This window comes from Chrysemys picta, chromosome 13 (genome assembly GCF_011386835.1).
Source record: "Chrysemys picta bellii isolate R12L10 chromosome 13, ASM1138683v2, whole genome shotgun sequence".
Classification (NCBI taxonomy): Eukaryota; Metazoa; Chordata; order Testudines; family Emydidae; genus Chrysemys; species Chrysemys picta.
The window spans coordinates 6,052,307-6,070,400 of record NC_088803.1 but is presented as its reverse complement, the minus strand read 5'-3'; the positions used below and the strand labels follow the sequence as shown (position 1 = coordinate 6,070,400).

At 58.8% G+C, this 18,094-nt stretch overlaps 1 protein-coding gene across 3 annotated transcripts in view; it reads left to right on the top strand.

Annotated features, from left to right (window-relative positions):
- Window positions 1-18,094, top strand: part of LOC101949469 (Fc receptor-like protein 5) — a 47,221-nt gene that overhangs the window by 26,163 nt on the left and 2,964 nt on the right. For 2 of the 3 annotated variants that reach the window (XM_065565367.1, XM_042844933.2), the window contains exons 4-11: window positions 2,155-2,427; window positions 3,727-4,029; window positions 4,558-4,851; window positions 6,289-6,585; window positions 15,764-16,342; window positions 16,607-16,936; window positions 17,249-17,350; window positions 17,899-17,917. In XM_065565367.1, the coding sequence (XP_065421439.1) occupies window positions 2,155-2,427; window positions 3,727-4,029; window positions 4,558-4,851; window positions 6,289-6,585; window positions 15,764-16,342; window positions 16,607-16,936; window positions 17,249-17,350; window positions 17,899-17,917 (2,197 nt within the window). The remainder of the gene's footprint in view (window positions 1-2,154; window positions 2,428-3,726; window positions 4,030-4,557; window positions 4,852-6,288; window positions 6,586-15,763; window positions 16,343-16,606; window positions 16,937-17,248; window positions 17,351-17,898; window positions 17,918-18,094) is intronic. The other variant, XM_065565368.1, reaches the window with a different exon arrangement.

Sequence of the window (18,094 nt, the reverse complement as noted above, 5' to 3'; positions counted from 1 at the left end):
CCGCGATCAAATCACCCCTTCGCCTTGGGGGGGGGCGGAATCACCCCTGCGGCGCCTCCTGCTGGTTGTCCGTGGGAATTAGCTCATCCCAGCTCCGGCGCGCCCTCTGCAGGCCGGTGATCCGCCTTACCTCACTCTGGCCCCCGTGTCCCTCCCAGGACCTGGTGCCCCTTCACTGGGTTTCTGCCCCCCCCTTGCAGAACCCCTGTCTCAGGGTCTCCCCCTCCCAGGGGAACCCCCACCCACAATCCCCACTTCACCTACTGCCAGTCCCCGTCCAGCCCCCGCTCACTGCGGTGTACGCCACTCATCACAGGCAAAGGGGGGGTTGGACTGCTGCCTCTGCCTACCCATGGGCTGTCCCCTGCAACCCCAGTACCTAATAGACCTGTCAGCAGGCCGCAGCCTGGGGCTTTCCAGGCCGGAACGCCCAGCTCCTCTGGCCCTTCCCCAGCCCTGCTCCCAATCTAGGTTCCTGCTAATCCTGCAGCAGCCAGGCCCTTCTCCCTCTACAGACGCCTACACCTGTTTGCTCCTGGCTTCCCTGGCCTGTATAGGGCCAGCTGGGTCTGTTTGGGGGCATGGCCACAGCTGAGGCTGTTTCCCCCAATCAGCCCAGCTCTTCCCCCTGCCCCAGCCCTCTCGAAGGGCTGGTTTAAGCCCTTCTGGGCAGGAGCAGGTAACCACCCCCCACACCTCGGTTAAGCTAAACCTGTTGAGCTCTAGAGATCCCCGGCGCCTGAGCTGGTGGCGAGGCGGACTGTAGATTTCAAGAACGTGGCTAAGTTTTAGGTCGCTGGTTTGATTCTGGCTTGAAGGAGCTTCATGATGGTCCCTTCTGGCCTTTGACTGCAGATACGACACATTGTTGAATAGTGCTTGTGACCTGGTCCTCCAAAGTCCTTGCATGGGACGGAAGGGGAGGGTTGAAATTCGTTGCGGACACGTCAAAACATTTCATTTAAACATTGTGGATCGGCATGAGACCTTTTCCTCCTTCTTGAAACAAAAGGCTTTATTTTTGGCTCTGTTCATATCCTGTGTCTTCCTGGAGTGGCTGTGGTGCCTGATGGGAGTTTCAGTTCTGGTGTTTCATGGCCCCATTCTCCGTTCCTGGCCAGCCCCCCTCTCAGAACTAAGCCCCCCATGTTGCATTGCAGCAGTTCAACTAGAGGGGTGAGCGCTGTGCATCTTGGCAGACGTAGTCCGGAACGGGAGTCTGTTCTGTATTCGATTTTTGTCGGTAAACACCGATTTCGCTGCCCACACACAACACAACAGAGAAATATTTCCAACCTTCATAACTGAAATTTACCACGAGGCCAAGTAAGAACAATGATGACTGAGATCTATTTCAGGCTATTTACTTTGTATATGTTGTCCGCGTGGTCCCACCACAAGCACTGGGCCGGCCACACTGCGTGAGCACGGCCTCTGGAGTGCAAGCCAGGGGCCTCTTCCTTTCACCTCATCAAGCCCTAAAAGAGCTCGGTTTGAACCAGCATCTCCTAGGACGCTTTCTCACAGTCCCTTGGGGTGCAGGGGGCAGCCGGCCCTCATGCTCTCTCTAGCCCCTAAGCATTCTGTCTATCTCCCTGGGGAGCGTGTTACCCTCCGGTGCTCGGCTCCCAGGGGGGAGATATGGCTTCTGCAATGAAATCAGGGTGCAGGTCTCTGCAGGTCTCTCTGCTCAGAACAGGAGTTCTCAGCTGGGGCTCATGGCTGTGATGGGGATCCCAAAAGCATACACCTGCCCGTACGGGGGAGCAGAGTCTGAGTGGGAGACCATCTCGGAGCGCAGCCATCCCTGCTTGGCCCTAGCGACTGGTGCATCTGTTTCCTAGGGCTGGTTGATCTGGGGTCACCGGCATTTCTCCCCCTACAGTGGCTGAGACACAACCAGCAATCTAGCTGCTGCCAAGGGCATCAGCTCAGTTTCACTGCCTGGTTCTCCTCGTTCTAGTTGTGTCAGGGTTTCAAGAACTGAAATTCACTCCCCTCTCAGAGTGGGGGATAGAACCCAGGAGTCCTGGCTCCCAGCCCATGCCTCGATTTGACCTCTAGACCCCACTTCCTCATCACCAATCGCGCTGCTATTTCCACACTCTCAGTACATTAACACTCCCTCTTCTCTCCTGTTGTTGCTCTTCACAGATTTCCCTCTTGCTCCGTCCATCTCTGAGATTTCTGATCCCCCCGGGAAGATCCCTATTACCATCGAATGCTCGGCCCCTCCGGCACACATGGGTACAAGGTACCAGTTCCTGAGGCAGGGGAATGTCATTGTCTCACAGCCGAGTGCCCGTCTCCAGCTCCGTCAGTCTGATTTGGACGCTACCGGCCCTTACACCTGCAGCTATGAGATCAGTGTCTCAGGAAGAATGATCCAGTCACTGCCGAGTGCCCCCCTCTCAATCCATCTGACAGGTGAGTCATGTTTCCATCTACACCTCTTGGGTCAGGCGATGGCTGTTCAGACTGGAGGGGTTGTGGGCTACCGACCGGGACGTCTGTGATGGACTGAGTAATCTGTCTGTAGAGCTGATGAATCCTGTCTGATATTGGGGCAGGAGCGTAGCTAGTGGGGTGCAGAGGAAGCAGCCGCTTCCCCTCAGCACACTTTGCAAAAGCGGCCGGAGGAGCGAGGGGGGGCGCGGCCGGAGAAGGGGGGCCGCAGGCTGGCTGCGGGCCGGCAGCCGCGGCTGGAGGAGCAAAGGGGGGGCACAGCCAGGCAGCCGCAGCCGGAGGAGCCATGGCGGGGAGGGGCAGTGCAGCCGGAGGACCCAGCTGAGGGGGGGGGGGCGGTGGAGCGGCCGGAGGAGGAGCCGGGGGGCGTGGCCAGAGGAGGAGCCATGGGGGCGCCTTTTTTAGGTTTGCTCCCCCTCCTCTTAAAAGCTGGCTACGCCACTGACTGGGGGGTTGGTATCTGGGCCAGACTGCAGACTCCACATTGGATGGGGGATTCTTTACCTTCGCTGTGGTCGGTTGGTCTCCATCTTCGGCTGAACCTCCGAAGGAAGGTGGGAACAGAATCGCACAAGAGGGTCGTTGAGCTAAAATGCTCGGCCATTGCAATGTGATTGCTCTGGGCAATCAGAGAGCTCCTGTCCAGGAGAGCTGGTTTGTCAAGGGAGGTCGTGTTAGCAACTAAGTCCCTGTGATGCTCTGCTCAGCAAGGGAGAGCTGTGGTGCTGCTGAAATGTCCGTCACCTCCCTGACATTCCCACCTGTCGGCCTTGCCAGCAAACTCCTTGAGATCTGCTAGTCCAAACCTGGCCTTGCAGGTCCCAGTCGGTGTCCCCAGAGGCATCTCCCTGCAGTTCCCAGTCCTGCTGCTTGGAGACTCACAGGAATTATTAAATTCACTGTCTCCAAAGAGACCGAGCACCGGTTGGCCTGTTGGGTTAGCTGTAGGCTCTCACCTGCCTTATCCCAGGAGCATCACCTGATGGTCTTTAAAGACCAATCAACCTTCCCTGAAACGGGCAACAAAACGGAGAAAATCAGTAAATGAAAAGTGGGTGAACCCAGAGCTGATGCTCCTCAGAGAAAACATCTCTGGGTGGGGAAGGATCGTTAGTGACCAGGGAGGGAAATAGGGCGTGGTAGCAAATGAACTTGGGCGTCATCTCCCTTTGGACACATCAGCCAACTCCTGATTGGGTGGAGGGAGCTCTATAGCACTGGGGGTCATTGGAGGGGTCAGTCCCCACTATCTCTCTTCAGGGCCTTCCGTGCTCCCGGAAACCTTTCGGCCAACGCTGCGGCTGTCCCCAACGGGCCCTGAGTTCACCACCGGAGATTCTGTTACCCTGATGTGCTCAGCTCCCAGCTGGGAGAAGAAGATGGGGTTCTGCTTCCTCAAGGCTGGGGAACAAGTGGCATGCACAAGACAGGACTCTCAGAGTTACCAGATTGGCAGACTCGGCATGGAGGATTCTGGCTCGTACACCTGTATGTACCGGGTAGCCGAACCTGGGCAGGAGATCTCCTCCCTAGAGAGCCAGCCCATCTCCATCACAGTCACCGGTGAGGCTCCTTTCTCTCAGCATGTGATAGCAGGGACCAGCGTCAAAACATAAGAGCTGCCATGCTGGTCCCTGGACCGTCTAGCCCAGTAGCCTGTCTCCAATGGTGGCCCATACCAGAGCTTCAGGGGGAGCGTACAGAACAGGGCAATTATGGAGGGATCCAGCCCAGGTGTCCATTGTGGCTTGTAGTAATCAGAGGTTCAGCCTCACCCCGAGCATGGGGTTGTGGCCCCGACCATCTTGGCTAAGAGCCATTGATGGACCTGTCCTCCATGAATGGATCCAGTACTTCTCGGAACCCAGACGTGATTTTGGCCATCACAGAATCCCATGGCAAGGAGAGACCAGGCAACTGGATGGTCAGCCTCAGGGGGCTGGACAGTCGATCTCTGGGGCTCTTTCTCCACCTCGCTTGCCCAAGGGGTATGTGACAGCTCCCCATTTTATTTGCACAATCAGCCAGGTGCTCTTCATTCAGAGCCCTTCCATTTCTCTCCTTGTTTTCTGTGCTCTTCATTCTCTCCAGGTGTCCCACACCCCCCGCTGGCCCCCCAAATCAATCTGGACCCCCCGAAACGCATCTATTTTCAGGGGGAACGTGTCAAGCTCACCTGCTCAGTTCCTGGCAGCGAGCAGGTGAGGGGATACAGATTCTACCATCAAATCGGGGAGCAGATCTCCGAGCTGGACGAGGGGGCTTGGCTGGAGCGCACGGCTATGACTGGGAATGCTGGGGCGTACTCCTGTGCCTATTGGATAATCCGATCTGGGAAAGTGATCCTGTCAGGGAAGAGTGAATCTGTCTCCATCACTGTGACTGGTGAGTCCAGCCCTATCTCCAGCACCCCTTTGCCCTTTTTGTGTGTGTTCTGGAGAGGCCCCTACTCCTTCCATGGATCAAACAATAAGTCAGATCGGACTGAACAGGCAGGGCCCCAAATTTCCAAATTTGTCTCAGTCTCTGGACTAGTGTTCTCCAATTTGGGCCCTCGGTCACTTTGTTTTTATAGATTAATTGGTGCTTCTATGTCTGTCATCCCATGTCTCCAGTTATACATTTACCCAAACGTTCGTAAGTTGTTTTCATTCTTCTATGTTGTTACAAATCACTGGCATTGCACCAACATAATTCCATGATTCTTTTACCATTCAACGTACATCGTCATGAACTAGGAAGATTAAACTAATAAAACAGCCCTTATTTTTCCCATTCCACATATTGTAGTGGTAGGTGTTCAGCAGGATTTGCAGATTGAGACAGTCTGACGTGGGCCGTGATGTGCATGCGTTGGCCATCCCAGACATCCAGTACATGGCCAATGGTGGCCCTGAAATCACAGAAAAGCTTCCTAGTTGTAATGGAATTGCTTAAAAAGATCCACGGCCACACAACTGGAAACGTGGCACACATGACTTGAAATGCTCACCAAGATTGTCAAAATGTAAAGCGATTTGCCGAATGCCTCCCCAGAGGAGTGAAGGATTGGTTGACCTGGAGATCTTTAAATCATCTCCGAACAAAAGTTGGCAGCTCCAAAGTCAATCTGTGGAAGTGGGGCTAGTCCAGTGACCCAGACGCATGTGACCGTGGCAAACACAAACTAAGGAACATCTGTTGGTTTTCCGGCTCCTGGGGGAAGATCTGCAGACTGGGCCATAGCATGTGGCCAGCACTGGAAATACCCATGATTGTGGTGGAGGACACACGATGAAAAAGACCATTCAACATCCATCGTCATGAACGATTAGTATTAAACTACCAAACCACGGCCTTGATTTATACCATTCAGCACATTTCTCACTCTTTAGCGCCTCAGTCATTACCTGTGTCTCGTCCTCAGTTATCCGGGAGTGTAATCTTTATTTTTCTTGAGTAGGGAAATTTATGGAGACCACCAGGTCTTTCTGGCATCATATCCTCGCCTTTGCCAAATGTGGGCTTGTCCAGGCTCATTTGCTCCAAGTTGAGCAGCTCAAAGTTCAGCACTTCTGTTTGTAAATCACGCGAAAGTCTTGCCAGGAATTTCACCTGTTGTATTTTGAGGTGCTTATTCGGTTAGGACTGTAGCTGTTCCCCCACAGCTCTGCCAGTTGTGAGATGCCGTTCCACTCAGACTGGGGATTGGCATCTGTCCTGCGGGGTGTTTTCTGCGGGGTATGTCACAGGCTGGGGGATCATTGGACTCCCCGTATCGACTTCTCTTGACTCTGGGGGGGGGGTTGCCCCTCTGCACTGACCCCTTTCTCTCTATTGCAGCTCCTCCTCTGGCCCCCAAACTCTCTCTGCATCCCAAGCTCCCTGTGTACCTGCCCGGGGAGAAGGTCACCCTCAACTGCTCAGCACCCGGTGGAGAGGAGGTGGCGGGGTTCAGGTTCCACCTGCACAGAGGGGATCAGACCCCTGAAGAGCTGCCAGCTGCCAGCGGGGGGGCCCAGATGGAGCTCACAGCACAGAGGGGGAATGACGGCTCCTACACCTGTCAGTACTGGAGATGGGAGGCCAGGCAGGAGATTGCATCTGAGAACAGTAACAGGATCACTGTATCAGTGTCAGGTGAGGCTCTGACCCCCGGGATGGTCCCGCCGGGGTCTCTCCCCCCATATCCGGTGGTGCTAGACAGCAAGAATGAGCAGTGGGGTTGGGGGAGGTGCAGAGATGCCCCCCCCACCAAACCTCTTCTTCCTCTGCCCTTCCTCAACCCTCACCTTCTGCTGCCCATAATACAGTACAGCCGCCCCTTCCCCTCCCCCACCCTCTGCTGCCCCCTAGTGCCCATTATACAGTATAGCCCCTTCCCCACCCCACGACCATCACAATGAACAGCGGGGGGGTAGGAGGGTGTCCCTGATGGAGGGGCTGAGGGGTGTGTGGGTGTGGGTGTCCCTGTTGCCCCCTGCTGGAGGGGATGAGCCCTGCTTTGTGTGTGTGTCAAAGAGTGTTGCGGAGTGTGGGGGAGTCAGGGCCCTGCACCCCCGGCTTCCTGCGATTCACCATGACTCTCAGTCAGCCAGTAAAGCAGAAGGTTTTATTGAAGGACAGGAACACAGTCTCAAGCAGAGCATGTAGGTACGACCAGACCCCCTCAATTAGGTCCCTCTGGGAGGTTCAGGGAGCTTAGACCCCAGCTTGGGGTTCCCTGCGTTGCACCACCCAGCCCAAACTGAAACTAAACCCAAACTCCTCCTGCTGCTCCTCTCTTCCTCCTCCCCCCAGCTCCTCCTCTCCTTTGTTCAGTCTCCCGGGCAGAAGGTGTCACTTCTCCCAACCCCCATTCCTGGCTCAGGTTACAGCTCAGGTAGCTTCCTTCAAGGGAAGTCCCACATCCCCACTGCAACCCCCCTGCAACATTCCCAGGTCAAATCTGCCCTGCTCCGTCACATCTCTCCCCCCTTCGAGACTGAACTGAGCGGGGTCACTCTGACCAGTGACCTGGGGAAGTTCAGGGCTCCCTCTCCGGGACAATGCGTCCGCTATCAGGTTGTCACGTCCCTTCACATGGACCACGTCCATGTCATAATCCTGCAGGAGCAGGCTCCATCTCAGGAGCTTGGCGTTGGCTCCTTTCATCTGGTGCAGCCAGGTCAGGGGAGAGTGGTCGGTGTGCACGGTGAAGTGACGCCCAAAGAGATATGGCTCTAGTTTCTTCAGGGCCCACACCATGGCCAGGCATTCCTTCTCGATGGCTGCGTAGTTCTGCTCCCGGGGTAGCAACTTCTTGCTCAGGTACACAATGGGGTGTCTCTCCCCCTTTTCATCCTCCTGCATTAACACCGCCCCCAGTCCCGTGTCTGAGGCGTCGGTGAACACCATAAAGGGCTTGTCAAAGTCTGGGTTTGCCAGAACTGGGCCACTGACCAGAGCCTCCTTCAGCACCCGGAGAGCCTCCTGGCACTCCTCGGTCCAGACCACCTTGTCTGGCTTCCCCTTCTTGCACAGCTCAGTGATGGGGGCGGCTATGGCGCTAAAGTGGGGCACGAACCTCCGATAGTACCCTGCCATCCCAATAAAGGCTTGGACCTGCTTTTTGGTTTGAGGAGCGGGCCAGTCTCTGATCACCTCCACTTTGGCTGGTTCCGGCTTTAGGCAGTCGCTTCCCACCCGGTGGCCTAGGTAGGATACCTCAGCCATCCCCACCTTGCACTTCTCCGGTTTTACGGTCAGCCCAGCCTCCTGGAGTCGGTCCAGCACTTGTCTAACCTGGGACATGTGGTCCTCCCAGGTCTGGCTAAAGACACAGATGTCATCGATATACGCCACGGCAAAACTCTCCATCCCCCTCAGTAGCTGATCCACCAGGCGCTGGAAGGTGGCCGGCGCTCCCTTGAGGCCGAAGGGCAGGGTCAGGAACTCATAGAGCCCCAGAGGGGTGATAAAGGCCGATTTCAGCCTGGCATCTGCATCCAGCAGCACTTGCCAATAGCCCTTTGTAAGATCCATGGTGGTAAGGTACCGAGCACCTCCCAGCTTATCTAGGAGCTCGTCCGGCCTGGGCATGGGGTAGGCATCGGCTACAGTGATGGCATTGAGCTTCCGATAGTCCACACAGAACCGGATCGACCCGTCCTTTTTGGGGACCAGCACCACCGGCGAGGCCCAAGGGCTGGAAGACGGCTGGATCACCCCCAAAGCCAGCATGTCATTGACCTCTCTTTCCAGGTCCTGAGCAGTTTTCCCTGTGACTCGGAAGGGGGAGCATTTTATAGGCGGGTGCGATCCTGTCTGCACCCGGTGGACAGTCAGATTAGTGCGTCCAGGCTGGTTGGAAAACAGCTGTTGGTACAGATGCAGCACCCCTCCGATCTCAGCTCGCTGGGCAGGGGTTAGCCGATCAGAGAGGGGAATTGTTTCCAGGGGGAAGCCAGCTCTTGTCCCAGGGAATAGATCTACTAAAGGGTCATCTCCCTGCTCCTCCCAATGTCCACACGGCCAACACCACATTCCCCCTGTCATAATATGGCTTCATCATAATCACATGGTACACCCGGTGGTGGTGTGCCCGGTTCGACAGCTCCACCACATAGTTTACCTCGTTTAGTTGCTTGACAACCTTGAAGGGCCCTTCCCAGGCGGCCTGGAGTTTGTTTTTCCTCACGGGGATGAGGACCATCACCTGATCCCCAGTGGCGAAGGCGCGGGCCCGTGCTGTGCGGTCATACCAGACCTTCTGCTTCCTCTGGGCTCTGGCCAGACTCTCCCTGGCCAGGTCCATGAGCTCGGCAAGTCGTTCCCGGAAGGTCAGGACATACTCCACCACCGACTCTCCATCAGGAGTGGCCTTCCCCTCCCATTCGTCTCTCATCAGGTCCAGGGGCCCCCTTACCCGCCTTCCATATAGCAGTTCAAAAGGCGAAAACCCGGTAGACTCCTGGGGTACCTCCCTGTACGCAAACAGCAGGTGAGGTAAGTACTTGTCCCAGTCCTGCGGGTGCTGATTCATAAATGTTTTCAGCATCATTTTTAGCGTCCCATTGAACCTCTCCACCAGCCCATTGGATTGGGGTTGATATGCTGAGGCCCAGTTGTGCCGGACCCCACATCTCTCCCACAAGCACCGGAGTAGGGCCGACATGAAGTTGGACCCTTGGTCCGTCAAGACTTCCTTGGGGAACCCCACTCGGCTGAAAATGGTCAGCAGCGCATCTGCCACAGTATCTGCTTCGATGGACGATAAGGGCACTGCCTCGGGGTAGCGGGTGGCGAAATCTACCACCACCAGGATGTATTTCTTCCCAGACCGGGTCGTCTTGCTGAGAGGTCCCACTATGTCCATGGCCACCTTCTGGAAAGGCTCCTCTATGATGGACAAAGGTCTCAACGCTGCTTTCCCCTTGTCCCGGGCCTTCCCCACCCTCTGGCAGGGGTCACAGGATCGGCAGTACTGCCGGACGTTGGTGAAGACCCCGGGCCAGTAAAAGTTCTGTAGCAGCCTCTGCCTGGTGCGCCGGATCCCCTGGTGCCCGGCGAGAGGGATGTCATGGGCCAGGTACAGTAGCTTGTGGCGAAACTTCTGGGGAACCACCAGCTGTCTCCTGATCCCCCACGACTCCACTTCCCCTGGGGCAGCCCACTCTCGGTACAGGAACCCCTTCTCCCACAGGAACCTCTCCTTGCATCCTCTCCTCATGGTCTGTACCACACTGAGGTCAGCCAGGCCCCTTAGCTTCCGCAGGGAGGGGTCCTTCTGCAACTCGGCCTGGAACTCGGCGGCTGGGGAAGGGATGGGGACCTGCTCCCTCTCGTCGGCTGGGTCGGAAGCCCCAGCCACCCCGAGCCTTGTCCTTGGGTGTTCCCTCCCCACCCGGGTAGGGTTCGGTGCCTCTGGTGTGACATCCTTCCCAAGGTCAGGGCGTAGTGCCCCTCGCCGGCTCTGGCTACGGGTCACGACTAAGGCGGTCTGGGGGCTGCTTGGCCAGTCCTCTAGGTCCCCCCCCATCAACACCTCAGTGGGCAAATGGTGGTGCACTCCCACATCCTTGGGGCCCTCCTTGGCCCCCCATTTCAGGTGTACCCTCGCTACGGGAACCTTCAATGGGGTCCCGCCCACCCCGGTCAGGGTCAGGAAGGTGTTGGGCACCACCCGATCTGGGGCCACCACCTCGGGCCGGGCCAGTGTCACCTCTGCGCCCGTGTCCCAGTATCCATAAACTTTCTTCCCATCCACCTCCAGGGGAACAAGGCACTCGCTCCGCAGGGACAGCCCCGCGCCAACCCTGTAAACAGAGAACTTTGAATCCAGAGCATCTGGCCTCCCAGAGAAGCTGGCCTGGGGCCCTTCTCTCTCTTGAGCAGTTGATAAGCTGCCAGCCCCTCTTGCGTGAGAAGCCTGCCCCTCGTCCGTCTGGGCCTCTACCAAGTTAACCCGGTGCGGGTTCGGTCTGCTCAGTCTGTCCTTGAGCTTGGGGCACTGGGCCCGAACGTGGCCTCTTCGGCCGCAGTAATAGCAGCTCATCTCCCGTGGGTCCCCTCGAGCCGGTCAGGTTGTCCCTGACGCTGGGCATTCCCCGTGGGAGGGGATTCCCCCTTTGGGAGGTCCCAGGGTGACTCTCTCTCTGCATCGCGGCGGGCCTGTTCCTTTGGGGCTCCTCCCTGCCACCCCCTGAGCGGCTCTTTACAAACTCATCAGCCAGCTGCCCTGCGTGTCGTGGGTTCTCTGGCTTTCTGTCCACCAACCACAGCCTCAGGTCGGATGGGCACCGCTCATACAGTTGCTCCAGTACCAGCAGTTTAATCAGGTCCTCCTTCGTCTGGGCCCCATCAGCCCACTTGCTGGTGTATCTTTCCATGCGGACGGCTAGTTGCAGATATGAGATCTCAGGGGTTTTATCCTGACTCCGGAACCTTTCCCGGTACATCTCAGGAGTCAGCCCAAACTCTCGTAGCAGGGCCTTTTTGAATAGTTCGTAGTCCCCTTTCTCTGCCTCTCCCAGTTGGCGGTACAATGCCACGGCTTTGGGGTCCAGTAAGGGGGTAAGGACCCGGAGTCTGTCCGCGGGATCAACCCGGTGCAGCTCGCAGGCCGTCTCAAAGGCCTCCAGGAAGTCATCCATGTCCTCCCCCTCCTTGCGTGGGGCCAGGATGCACTTATCAAAGCTCCGTGCAGTCCTGGGTCCCCCCTCACTCACCGCAGCCGGGGGTTCGCTGCCCTTCAATCTCGCCAGTTCCAGTTCATGCTGACGCTGTCTCTCATTCTCCTCCCGTTCATGCTGCCTCCGTTTCTCTTTCTCCTCCCGTTCATGCTGACGCTGTCTCTCTTCGTGCTGTCTCTGTTGTTCACGATCCTCCAGCTCTCTCAGTTTTAGCTCTTTCTCCCATTCCAGCCAATTCCGCTCCACGGATGCCGAACGTCGCCGGGAGGATCCTCTGCTGGCCGGCGAGCTTCGCCGGGAGGATCCCCTGCTGGCCGGGGGGGTCACGGCGCCCTCGGTGTTTGCTGGGCTCCTCCCCACCCTTCCCCTAGGCATAGGAAGGAGGGGTCTCGGGAAGCCCTCAGCAGCCGGCTGACCACTCCCAGCTGGGACAGACACTGGTGCCTGCGCTGCATTTGCCAGGCTGCTTCCCTGAGACACAGGGATCAGTTCATTCGCGCGATCTTCCGCCTCCAGCCGGGCAATGAGCTGTTCTTTGGTGAGCCTCCCAATGCGCAGCCCCCTCTGCTTGCACAGCTCCACCAGGTCGCTCTTAAGCCGCTGGGCATACATCTTCCTGCTGGCCACTCACCGGCCTGTGTGCTCACAGCTCCCCACAGTTCCCAGGGGGCCCCCTAGTGTGCCAGCCCTTCTCGAGGTCACCACCTCTCTGCCAGGGTCGAGCTGCAGACTCCTCCGCCCCTGGGACCACTCGCTGCGATCCCCCCGGGGGACCCTGTTACTGCAAAAGTCCTTCTCGCTGGTCACACACTCCCAGGGGTAATAACCGTCTCTCTCTCACTCTTCAGCACGCCTGGTCCCCATCAATCCCCCTTCGTTTTACTGCTCCCCAGTCACTTACTGCAGGAAGCGCCGTCCACGGGGTGCAGTAGATCCCGCCTCTGCCACCAGTTGTTGCGGAGTGTGGGGGAGTCAGGGCCCTGCACCCCCAGCTTCCTGCGATTCACCATGACTCTCAGTCAGCCAGTAAAGCAGAAGGTTTTATTGAAGGACAGGAACACAGTCTCAAGCAGACCGTGTAGGTACGACCAGACCCCCTCAATTAGGTCCCTCTGGGAGGTTCAGGGAGCTTAGACCCCAGCTTGGGGTTCCCTGCGTTGCACCACCCAGCCCAAACTGAAACTAAACCCAAACTCCTCCTGCTGCTCCTCTCTTCCTCCTCCCCCCAGCTCCTCCTCTCCTTTGTTCAGTCTCCCGGGCAGAAGGTGTTAATTCTCCCCACCCCCTCCTGGCTCAGGTTACAGCTCAGGTAGCTTCCTTCAAGGGAAGTCCCACATCCCCACTGCAACCCCCCTGCAACATTCCCAGGTCAAATCTACCATCACAATGAACAGCGGTGGGGTGGGGGGGTGTCCCTGCTGGAGGGGCTGAGGGGTGTGTGGGTGTGGGTGTCCCTGTTGCCCCCTGCTGGAGGGGATGAGCCCTGCTTTGTGTGTGTGTCAAAGAGACACAGAGAGTTGCAGTGGGGGAGGTTTAGGTTGGATATTAGGAAAAACTTTTTCACTAGGAGGGTGGTGAAGCACTGGAATGGGTTACCTAGGGAGGTGGTGGAATCTCCTTCCTTAGAGGTTTTTAAGGTCAGGCTTGACGAAGCCCTGGCTGGGATGATTTAGTTGGGGATTGGTCCTGCTTTGAGCAGGGGGTTGGACTAGATGACCTCCTGAGGTCCCTTCCAACCCTGATATTCTATGATTCTATGATTCTATAACAACCTACTACTGCGGTGTGTGTGTGTCCCTGCGTCCCCTGCTGGAGGGGATGAGCCTTGCTGTGTGTGTGAGGGACAGACAGAGAGAGAGACCACAACATACTACTGCTGGTGTGTGTGGTGTGTGGGGGGGGGATTGTTAGAGAGAGATAACAACCTACTCCTGCTGTGGCTGTAGGTGTGGGTGTGTCCCTACACCACCTGCTGGAGGAGATGAGTCCTGCTCTGTGTGCGTGTGTGTGTCTGAGAGAGGGAGAGAGCTAACAACCTACTCTTGCTCTGTGTGTGTGTGTGTGTGTGTGTATGTGTGTGTCCCTGTGCCCCCTGCTGGAGGGTTAGAGCCCTGCCCTGTGTGTGTGTCCCGGCTGCCCCAGCTGGTTGGGCTTCCCTGTGTCTCATGTTGTCCCACGTCGCCCAGTCCCCCCAGCTGCCCCCCAGCTCTCTGTGTCCCCGTCCCATCCCAGCTACATCCCCGGCAACTCCGTCACCCTGACATGCTCGGCTCCTGGGGGCCACACGCTGTCGAGGATCCAGTTTCTCGAGGGTCAGAACCTAGATTCCCAGGCATACGGTCCTGACCCACTCAACCTCAGCCGTGCCCTCCGGCTGCCCCCCCTGGCCCCATCGCACTCTGGGGCATACAGCTATGGGTACTGGTTCCTGGAATCGGGGCAGGAGATCCCATCCAGGCCAAGCCACCCCGTCCGCATCCTGGTGCTGGGTGAGTGCACGTCCCTCCGGAGGGTGGCACTGGGTCGGGGGGAGAAAAGCCGCTGACGGGGCTGATCCAGAGGGAGGCGGAGGGGGGAGACAGTCCGGCTGGGCCCCTTTGGAGGGAGGCAGATAGACAGCAGCAGATCCGGTGGGGAGAGGGGCTGGTGCGATCTGGGATCGGTACCTGGGTATCTCTGCCAGATACCCGCCCTGCCCACACCAGCCACCCCCGTGCTCCTCTGCACCCCCCGGTCAGCCAACCTTCACCCCACCCAGCCCGCCCCGACTCTGACGTAACAACATCCCCCAGCACTGTCCACCTGCCCGCCCGCCCCTTCCCAGCCTGCCCCCCGCTGCCATAGCCCCATCCCCAGGCCAGCTCTGATCTCTCTCCCTCCCACCCCTCAGGCTGCCTCAGCCATGAGGTCACAGCCCCCCGAGAGCATCATGGGAACCCCACACCATCCCCCTCTGACCCCACCACACCCCAGCCTCCCCCGGCTGCCCCAGGACGAACCTGGAGCCACACAGCAGGAGGTGCTGGTGCAACATCGTGCCCACGGGTGGGGCCCGGGCCATGGGGCTCGACCCTGGGGTTTGAATCCATCGGCTCCCACAGCCTGACCCACGGTGGGTGGTGCCGGTCATAGGGATACACCCAGCTCTGTGAATAGCCCGGCATGGCTGGGGGGGATCAGGGCCACCCGGGGGGGCATCTCTCACTGGTGATCTAACCAGGTGCTGCCCCGTGACACCAGCTCTGGCGCTGGCCCCCCCGGGGATCTGGGCTGCAGGGGGCAAATGGGGGGGGGTTGGGGGCACCGGCTTACTGGGGGGCAGGACCCGTCTCCGGGCTCACTGGTGAATGAGCTGGGGGGTCTCATCTGAGCTGTCTCTTTCCCTCTCCCCCGCCCCAGTCTCTCCATCTACCCCAGAGCTGCCCCCTGCCCCCCGGCTCACTCTGGCTCCCCCATACCCCGTGTACATCCCAGGGGAGCAGGTGACCCTCAGGTGCTCGGCTCCCTGGGGTGAGGGGGTGGCCGAGTACAGATTCTACAGACAGCCAGGGGAGCTGATCGCTGACAGGGTCCCTGAGCCGACTGGGGGCGGCTGGCTGGAGCTCAGGGCTGAGACGAGGACGGCCGGGCTGTACGTCTGTGTGTACTGGACACTGCGCGCCGGGTGAGAGGTGCCATCCGGGGAGAGCCGACCTGTCTCCGTGTCATTACACCCCATCCACCTACACCCCATACCTCTGCACCCCATCCCCCACACCCCAAATCATGTCGCCCCTGCATCCCCTGCATCCCTGCACCCTGTCCCCTGGTTCCCCTACACCCCATCCCCCTGCGTGCTGAACCCCAGAAAGGCTGGGGTGACCCATCCCCCAGCTGAGCTCCACCGAGCCAGGAGGAGGGGAGGGGTTGAGCGATGGCGGCCAAAGGAGGCAAGAGAACAAAGGGGATGAGATGAGATGAGCCGGGCTGGGCTCCATGGGGGCTGGCCATAGGGAGAAGGTTTTTGACCATTGGGGGTGGGATGCCCTGGGCCAGCCTCCTGCAGGAGCTATGGGGGCAAAGACCCGCTGTCCTCAGCTCCCCCTGGGCTGCTTGGAGACCCTCTGGGGCAGGAGGCCAAGATTGAGACACGTTTCTCTCCCCAGATCCCCCCGGGAAGCCCTCGGTGTCCCTGTCTCCGGACTATTCTGCCTACATGGCTGGCGACAGGGTGGAAATTAACTGCTCGGCTCCCGCTGGTGCCTCCCCGGTGAAGTACGGGCTCTACGAGAATGGGAAGCCACTAGGATCCCTGTTGGGAAACGCTTCATCTTGGCAGAAGGATCTTCAAGTCAATGGCACCAGAAACGCCACCCGGTCCTTCGCCTGCACCTACGTGGACCTGATCCAGGGGAGGGAAGTGCCCTCCTATGCCAGCGACCCCATCTCCATCTCCGTGTTCCCAGCACCGGCCGCCCCGTTCCTGCAGCTCATCCCGCCCCTCCCGCTCTATGTGACGGGCGAGACGGTGACAGCCGAGTGCGTTGTCCCCGCTGGGCCCTACATCCTGCGGGCCCACTTGGTGCTGAGAGACGGGGAGACACTTCGAGAGCAACTGGGGCCCCAGTTCCCCCTGAATATCACCCCCAGCGACAGTGGGACCTACCAGTGCCGGTACAGCTCAGAGCTCCACAGACGCCACCTCCACTCACCCCCCAGTGAGCCAGTGCCACTGAGCGTGACTGGTACGGACACCCACAGCCCCCGTTCTACATTGTAGACAGCCCTCCCCCGCCCACTGCTGCCTTACTGCCCATTATACAGTACAGCCGCCCCTTCCCCTCCCCCACCCTCTGCTGCCCCTAGTGCCCATTATACAGTATAGCCGCCCCTTCCCCTCCCCCACCCTCTGCTGCCCCCTAGTGCCCATTATACAGTATAGCCGCCCCTTCCCCAAACTCAGTACTGTGGTTTCTCTGTTGACCTCTCCCCTGTCCTGCTCCCCTCAGATCCCCCTCCACAGCCAGCGCTGAGTGTGGATCCCCCATCTGGAGTGGTGAGCGAAGGGCTCCCCCTGCTCATCACCTGCATGGCCCCCGGGGACACCAGCAAGAGGAGGTTTCACTTCTACAAAGATGGAGCTGAGATAATCTCTGGGGACATAGGGCCTCAGATCAGCACCACAGAGCCCAGGACCGACTCTATGAACTTCTCTGTGCTCACCGTCCCATGGGCCGGTCCCAATAACACCGGGGAATTCAGCTGCGGGTATGAGGTGAACATGAGCGGCAGGTGGATCCCATCCCCCAGGAGCCAGGCTGTGAATATCACTGTGACAGGTGAGGCCTGTAATTGCACCCCGCAATAACCCCAGCACCCCAACACCTGCTACCCCGGGGGAGACCCTGGAGCCAAGACACAACGTGTTAGAGGTCACACGTGGCCCCAGGGGTGCAGTACCTGAGCCTAACACCAGGTGGCAGCATTTCACCACAGGCAGTGCCAAGACCATCTGGCAGGCAAAAAATCCCTCCTTAAAGGGGAGGGCCCAGATTGTGCCCTGCCCTGGATGGGGTCTGGAGCACTTAGTGGGTCCCCAGACGCTGCCCCCCCTTGTTCCTGGCTGTTAACTCATCCCCTCCTTTTACCAGCCTGGTCTCTGCCCGTCCCCCTGGTGGCCGGGTGCGGTGGGGCTGCCACGGCTCTGGCGCTGCTGCTGCTGCTCATCTGCCTCTGCAGGAAGAAGACGGCAGGTGCGTGAGGCGTAGGATGGGGAATGGGACCCAGGCGTCCGGGACGACAGCACAGGGCATTCACCCCTAGGGGGCACCGCAGCTCTCAGTGCCTGTGGGGGATGGGACCCAGGCATGAGGGACAGGAGTGTTCACACCTAGGGGGCATCTTCAGCGCTCTCAGCCCCCACAAGGGGTGACATGGGATAGCAAGAGCCAGTTGCAAAGGACTGTGAGTAACTTGGCACAGCAGACTCCTGATACAAAGGATTGTGAGTGATTTGGCTTTCGGGGGGAGGGAATACAAATATGGGGCTGAGACCCAGCCAACTTCAGGTGGGGGGCAGGACGGGGGATGGACCCAGGCATCCAAGAAGCAGCACAGTCACCTCACCCCTGGGGGAGCCGTTCAGGTCCCAGACCCAGGGGCGGAGAAACTGGGAGGGGGGATGGGACCCAGGCGTCCGGGATGGCAGAGTGCTCCCCCTTAGGGGGCACCACAGCTGGGGAGAGACGGGGACGAGAGTGGAATCTCACTTTAATTCAACCTTTTTCCCTTCCTTCCCCAGCTAGCCGCCGGCTCTCCACGTAAGTTCCTCCGGGTCCTCAGGCCCCTCTGTGGGGCCAGGAGCAATTTGTCCCTGGGAGGGCAAATCTGTTCCAACAGGTCCCTCGATACTCTGCGGATAGAACCCAGGAGTCCTGGCTCCCGACTGGGCCCCACCCCCGCCCCACAGGGCAAAATGCTCTGGTTTCCCCCATTCT